Source organism: Mus pahari, chromosome 5 (genome assembly GCF_900095145.1).
Source record: "Mus pahari chromosome 5, PAHARI_EIJ_v1.1, whole genome shotgun sequence".
Lineage (NCBI taxonomy): Eukaryota > Metazoa > Chordata > Mammalia > Rodentia > Muridae > Mus > Mus pahari.
The window spans coordinates 145,385,413-145,393,375 of record NC_034594.1 but is presented as its reverse complement, the minus strand read 5'-3'; the positions used below and the strand labels follow the sequence as shown (position 1 = coordinate 145,393,375).

General features: G+C 39.6%; 1 protein-coding gene across 1 annotated transcript; it reads right to left on the bottom strand.

The window, feature by feature from the left end:
- Nucleotides 1-992: 992 nt before the first annotated feature.
- On the bottom strand, nt 993-6,124 carry Fcer1a (Fc fragment of IgE receptor Ia). Its single transcript, XM_021198592.1, is given in 7 exon segments — nt 993-1,146; nt 2,217-2,323; nt 2,326-2,357; nt 2,360-2,440; nt 3,940-4,134; nt 5,607-5,627; nt 6,076-6,124. Coding segments are annotated over 7 exon segments (639 nt in total).
- Between the last annotated feature and the right edge of the window lie 1,839 nt (nt 6,125-7,963).

Sequence of the window (7,963 nt, the reverse complement as noted above, 5' to 3'; positions counted from 1 at the left end):
AACTCATTGTCTGCATGGTCTGAGCTAGACATGATGCATAGGCTCATTCTAATTTTTGAAGTGAAACACTTGTCTTACAGATGGGTAAGTAGATTTTTCCCAAACCACAAACCCAGAAAGTAAAAGAATCAAGATTTGGATTCATGTCTTCTACTGTGTGATTTAGTCATAATAATGGATATCTTTGCTGGGAAGAAACATAATCCCATTAATACTGTCAGGTAGACATAGGCCTTCCTTGAATATTTTGGTAACATAAAATGAAAGATAATGTACAAATCAAACCAACTATTTTCTTTGCCTAATACTTATTTGGTTCTAAACTACAAACAGAGTTTATTTACTGGATTTCTCAAAAAAATAAAAATAAAAATAAACCTTTGGTTGAATCACACTAAGGAGATACAAGTTGCAGTTATAGCTTGGGTGACACAAGAGCAGTGAATTCATCACATGAAAATCCCAGTCTGAAATTTTTCTCCGTGCTTCAGAATTTTTATCAAGAATCAATATCTCATAGTAATAGATAGGAGAACACAATATGTTACCACCTCACCAATGTTCTTCCATGTCTTCTGTGCTGCCTACTGCTTATAACAACAACAACAAAAGACAATTAAATTCATACCCTCATGGTCTTTCTTCTAGAAGAAATTGAACAAAGGAATAAACCCAGGATCTCTAAAAGTACTGTGACACATGATTTCACGCTTACTTTATTCAAATTGTGATTCTCTTTTACAAATACGGCAGAAGGACTCCGCTCGTTCTTTAACTTATTAAACCAGTATTTACTGAGCATTTGTTATTACATGTCACTTAACCAGTTGCAGTTGGTTTAATGAAGCATTTATGCAAATCCTGGGGCACAGACTTTTCAGTGGATAATGCCAGTGGCCTTTGACAGTTGAGGAGCTATTGAGGATTCTGTGGGAAATTATTGTTAAGAATTGTCTCTTCAACAACAACATTAGTTCCTTTATGTACCTAGGTTAGGATTTTGGTTTCAACTTGTTGCCTTTTCTATGTTTCTGAATCTCCAAGACTGATTTGAACTGTTCTTGGGTTGAAGGCAATAAGCCTGTGTCCACAGCAAAGAGAATCACCACCAACAATGGGAAAATTAGTTGTAGCCAACCATATTTGCTTTTGTGAGTTAGAATGGAGTGGAAATGCAAGAAGTATACAATTCAGATTAGAAATTGAAAAATGGGGTTCTGAGATTCATCTTCCTTAAGAGGGACACAGGCATGATTGTCCATCATTAGTATGATGGGGTATTCAAGAACAGACAGAGAACACCCAATATACTGAGTTCTGTAGTCTATTCTCTCTAGAGCACTACAGAAGGATAAGTGGTTCCCAATGACCCCTGTCTTAAAGTTCCTCTAGCCAGCCTAAGTCTTGCAAAACATGATGCTGTTCCCTGACTATTTGAAATGTCGAAAGGACACAGAGTGGAGCAGAGACAATTAAACAGCATTTTACTCTCAAATTAGCAAACACTGGCAGAGCTTAACTCTGAGATTTAGCGTCTTGCTTTTTTTTTTTATAGATAATTATGAGCATGCCAAGATAAAACGAAATTTCTTCCTTCAAAGGCAAACATTTCAAAGGTTCCCCTCTTACATGATGTTTGGGAAGAGCAGATTTTCTTGTGGGCCATAGGGGCAGGCCACCTGCCTGTTCTCAGCAGACTCACTCACATCTTTTGGGACCTGCCCGCACAGCTTGCTGACAGGTTGATTTCCTTTTCCACCATCCTCTGCTAATACGGATTCTTCAAGTTCTTTGTATCCTTGCTTCCTTTGGCTTCCCAAACTCCTTTCAGTTCGGTAAATATAAATACTCTTCTTCAGAGCAATAGATAAATTTGAGATCGAAATAAGAACTGGATTCTTTTGTGTCTGGACAGAACTTGACAGTTTAGAAGCCGTTTGACAAAAGTATCCCATTATTTGCTGCAAAATTCCATTTTGTGCATAGATATTACCATCAGCACTTGGCAAATAAGGGCTCTGCTGTTGAGATATGTACTGGGTCTTTTTGTTGCAAGTCTATTAGTCTTTCCAGACAATCACAGCTTATTGAAGTTAGTTGTTGTACCAACTGTAAACACTGGCTCGTATGTGCACTTTTCCCACCCCTGTAAAGACTATGTATTTATCAACTCACCATTTATTGCAGTAATTCTTAGTTTCTCAGAGTAAATGTACACCCAATGAAGACTGCCTGAGCAGTCATAGGTGCCACTGTTATCAAGTGTGGCATTTCTAATGAAGATGTTGGGACCATCATCATAGTACTTGAGAGCAAGTACTTGAGAGCATCCTTGTAGTAGATCATCTGGTGGGCATCCAGTTCTTCTTGCCATGGCTCCTAATGAGGGAGGACCCCTTTTCCAGCACCACATCAGCAGAGGTCTGAAGAACCAGCCTGCCTGAAAAAAATTCATTACTTTGTGGTGGTTTATTTAACATTGGATGGAAAAACCAAAGAAACATTGCAGGGAGAAAGGAACAGACAGATACACAGACAGATAAAAGGGGTCATCCATAGATAATCACTAACCTTTTCTTGGCTCATAAGATCCATTAAGGAATAAAGACAAAAGTAATATGAATAACCTCAGTTCTATACCTATGGATCCTTTCTGCCCCCTGAAAAGTCAGTCAGGAGCTATAAAATCTCTGAAACCATTCCCATACAATTCCCCTCCTTCCTGACCAAGCTGAGCACACACAGAGAAGGCCTGCAAAGCAGAATTCCCTTCAGATCAGGGTCGAGTTGAGCAAAAGTAGATAGACATACAGATAGATTGTGGCGTTTTAGCTTAAAGGATTTATTTCGTGCTCTCTTTCTTCACAGAGTCTTCTCAACTCTGTTGTTAATTGTAGTTGGCCAAAAAAAGGTTTCTTTAAAATATATGTATCAATTTGAACTATATGTTTAATTTCTACTTATTGTCCTCTTTTCTACATAGAACGATGTATCAAGTAATCAGGGCTGCATCTGCCCCACGTACCTACCATAGTTTTTAGAAGTAGGCAGATATTCAATGAATAATTGTCAGCAATGACTCAGCAAGATGTAAAAATTATTTCCTGGAGAGATAGCTCAGTGGTTAAAGGTACTGACTGCTCTTCCAGAGGTCCTGAGTTCAACTCCCAGCAACCACATGGTGGCTCACAACCATCTGTAATGGGATCTGATTCCCTCTTCTGGTGTGTCTGAATTCAGCTACAGTGTACTCATATACATAAAATAAATAAGTCATTTTTAAAAATCATGTTCTATGGCTAATGCCATTTTTAAGAATTGTAAAATAATCATAAATGGAGAATTTTGAATGAGAATTTAGCTAACTTGTACAAGTATATTGTTTTTAAGAAAAGCCTTTTAAGGGCCCCTCTCAAATATACTTACAATGAAATAAATAACTAGAATTTAAAACACCTTCCACTCAAGAGAAAATACAATGTGCAACTTATCCATTCAAAAGATAATTTGTTTATTCAACATTTATTGACACTTAAATATGTTGTATTAAGTTTTGACACTAAATGAGGCCAGCCTGGTCTACAGAGTGAGTTCCAGGACAACCAGGGGAACACAGAGAAACCCTGTCTCGAAAAACAAAAACAAAACAAAACAAAACAAAAAAAACGAATAATAAAGAAGAAATAGGGGCTGGAGAGATGGCTCAGCAGATAAGAGCACTGACTGCTCTTCCGAAGGTCCTGAGTTCAAATCCCAGCAACCACACAGTGGCTCACAACCACCCATAATGGGATCTGATGCCTTCTTCTGGTGTGTCTGAAGACAGCTACCGTGTACTTATGTATAATAATAAATAAATCTTTTAAAAAAAGAAGAAGAAGAAATAAATAAATACTAGAATTGTTTTGAGTAACAGTAAAGGAAATGGAGAATGCACACAGGTATCTTTCATGCCTTGAATGGTGGCACTCACACTATCCAAATGTGAAGTTGTCACCTAGTTGGTGCCATTGTGGATCCATTTAGTAGAGTAGTTCTGAAGGGGATTATTCCCATTTCATGTAAGAGTCATTTTCTTGTTTGTAAGTATTCTAATCCATGGTGAGTTCAAGGACACTACAGATTTCTGAATGACTTAAAGAAAGTGAAATTGTGAAGACAAAGACATTTTATTGTTATTATTATTATTACTTAATCTTTTTTACTTTCCAGTCATTATCCCCTTCTGATCCACCCTCCAACAGTTCTTCATCCCATTCCTCTTCTCCCATCTCCAAGAGGATGCCACCTACTCCCACCCCATCAGACCTGACCCCTCCCTGGGACCCAAAATCTCTCTAGGGTTATGTATTTCTTCTCTCACTGAGCCCAGATCAGAAAGTCCTCTGCTACATATGTGTTGGAGGCCTCATATCAGCTTGTGTATGCTGCCTGAAGACAAAAAAAATTTAAGTCATTGAAAATTGCCATCTTAAAAGTACAAGCATGTCAATCGTCATGTTTGTACATCTATGTACATGTTTGTACAATGGCCCATCTACTCTGGCAGCAGGACAAGACTTTGCCCTGATGTCTAGAAAAAACAATAAAGGATGAAGTGTACCATGTTGTCACCTCAGGGAGAAATCAAGCTTAACCCAAAGGTAACACACAAACACAAGAGGTTTGGAAACAAGCAAACTCATTTATGATGCAATGGGATATCCTCCTCTAATTCAGTTTAAGCATCTAGAAATAAAAATTGCAATCTCTTTAGCATTAGCCACACTCAGTCATTGCTTACTATAATGGTTGGTATATAATGTTTATTAAATAAGTATTAAACTGCTAAATGTAGGAGTAATGGATGAATGTCAACATCTTGGCTTCATTAAAATATTTGAGGAACAACTATCAATCACTTCAGACTATAGCAGGGATTGGTACACTTTATTATAGTGTGCATGAATAAGTTGTAATGATTAAAATAAAAGTATATAATAGACTTGATAAAAATACAAGCTCTATATGGTCTAAATTACTATAACCCTTTAATTGTGAATAGACAGAGTGAAGAATGTTTGAAATTTTAGAAGGTCACGAGAAAAACCAAGAGGGTGTCGGTCTGGGATGGCTTCTGGGAGAAAGGAGACGTGGTGAAAGTTTAAGCAGACACTAAAGAAATGGCTACATGGTGATGATAAGGGGTGATATAGTCATATAGTCTTCAGACATTGGGGACTTAAGATAGAATCCAGTCTTTGTCAGCTGTGCAACCTCCACTAGTGATGTAATCTGAATAATCAGTGTCTCAGTTATAGCATAGCGATAAAGAGAGTCATGTGGGAGTTAGATGGGTAACTGAGAAAGGCCTAAAAGGGAGGCTGGGACAGGTCAGCATAAGACACGGCTACTGAGTTAAGCAAAAGAGATGGCTTGAGAGAGGGATATTGTGTATAGGAAGCTTTGGAGCAAGGGAGAAGAAGGAATAGGTAAGACACAGCTGGGAAGCAGGCGGTCCAGAGTGAGGATAATTCACAGCCGTAAAGAACAAACATGGTGGGTACAGTCACACAAGTGGAGAGCAATGCTCAGACCCACTGGAGAAAGAAGGACCAAGGATTCACCTGTTAGCATGACACCCAGAGCTGCAAAGTTAATAAAAGGCAAGTTTAGCATCTGTCCCCAGTGTTCCCAGTCACCAGAGCACTGGGATCAGTGTGGGAAAGAAACTCACATATGTCGAGCTTTAGCAATCAATGTGGAGCAGGAGCTGTGCTTTTTCCTCTCTTCTCCTCCATTGGTACCTCCATCTTGTACCCTAATAGATTCCAGAGGACTGAAAAGATCTAAGCTATTAGCCTGGTTTCCCACTGAGGTGGTGCTCAGCCCACTTTCCTCTGCTCTTCTTGCCTACAGAGTGTCTGAGAAATACACCTTGTTTTGCAAATGTGCTGCAAAGTCACAAAAAAAAAAAAGAAAAGAAAAGAAAAGAAAAGAAAAGAAAAGAAAAGAAAAGAAAAGATGTCCCACCTTGATGCTCTCCAAATGCATTTTGGTCTCTCAGGGCAGAGAATAACATGAACCTGTACTTACACATGAGCAGCAGTGCTAGGCACAGCTGGGCAGACCCTCCAGTTGCCATCACCCCTGCACCTTCAGATGTTAACTGTGCCAGAGAACTATGGTTTTGAAAATAGGTTTTAGAAGGGTGAATAAAATACTCACAGGAGGAAATTTGGAGACAAAATGAGGAGCAGAGACTGAAGAGAAGGCCATCCAGAGACTGCCCCACCTGGGGATCCATCCCATATACAGTCACCAAAGCCAGGCATTATTGTGGATGCTGGGAAATGCTGGCTGATAGGAGCCTGAAATGGCTTTCTTCTGGCAGGCTTTGCCAGAATCTGACAAATATAGAGGAGAAATCTCACAGTCAACCATTGGACTGAGCTCAGAGGTCCCCAATGGAGGAGTTTGAGAAGGGACTGGAGGAGCTGAGGGGTTTTGCAGCCCCATGGAGGGAGCAACAGTGTCAACAGAACAGACCCCCCAGAATTCCCTGGGACTGAACCACCAACCAAAGAATACACATGGAGGGACCCTTGGCTCCAGTCGAATATGTGGCAGAGGATGGCCTTGTTGGACATCAGTGGTAGGAGAGGCCCTCAGGCCTGAGCGTGTTCACCGTCCCAGTGTAGGGGAATGCCAGGGCAGGAGGATGGGAGTGGTGGGTGGCAGAGCACCCTCATAAAGGCGGGGGGAGGGGGAGATAGGATAGGGGTTCCCAAAGGGGAGACCTGGAAAAGGGAAAACATTTGAAATGTAAATAAAGAAAATATCCAAGAAAAGAAGAAGAAGCCAGAAAGAAGGAAAGAGAGAGGAAGGAAGGAAGGAAGGAAGGAAGGAAGGAAGGAAGGAAGGAAGGAAGGAAGGAAGGAAATAGGCTTGAAACCACAAAAGAGAAGGAAATGTCTTCTGCATCGAATCTGGTTAACTCATCAGCTATGCCTGGGCTTGGCTTTCTCCAGAAAGAATAATAGGGATGTGTCAAGTTGGACAATTTTATAGTCACCCATTTTCTCCCATTGTACCTTCAGCTGACACCTAGAATCTGGTGGGCAAGGACTGTGGATCAACCAGAGCTGCAGAGACTCCTTAAGACACCATTCAGTGCACAAGTATTTGATCTGAGACTTAGAAACACAGGGTATAAAGGACGGTAGAAAGAAACACATATTTACTGAAACCCTTGATAAGTGCCAGGTACCATGTTTAATATAACTGAAACTGTACACACAAGAAAATCTTATGAATTAGATATTACTGTCTAATTTAATTGGATTTTATTACAATCTGTATTTCATTGATAGAAAAAATAGATCTTGGGAAGGTAAAGTCATTTGTATTATAACCCCACCTATTAAATGGCTAATTGGAGCTTTAAACATTTAAAAATATAACCCTGAAGTCAAGCTCTTGGTCACTATGATGCTCATGGATAACAATCGGTGAAATGCTTTGAGGTTCCTCTCAATCCAGCCCACTCCTACTTAATCTGTCACTCTCCCCATGATTCACTGTGATCCGGTGTGGGATTCGTCCTTTGCAGATACTTTCAGAGGCTTTTCCTCCGCTGGGTTCTGATTCAGCTCGTGGCACCGGAAGGTAGATATGAACCTTCATTTATGGACCCAAGAAATCTTCACTTTTAATGCTTCCCACCTTTGGTCAACATTCCATTTTTATAATCATCGAACATGCACATTTCTCCTTTAAAGGTACACCAGCCCTCTTTTTGATCACAGCTGCTCTGACTCATTCACTGAGTATTTTATTTTCATTATAGGGTTTAATAAGAAAACTAATATTTAAAATTCACTGCACGGCATCTAGCATGGGAAAGATATTTAATGCATTCTTCCTTTTATTAGTTTTATTTGTTAGATAATTTTAATATAAATACTAATATGAGCTGGGTTGC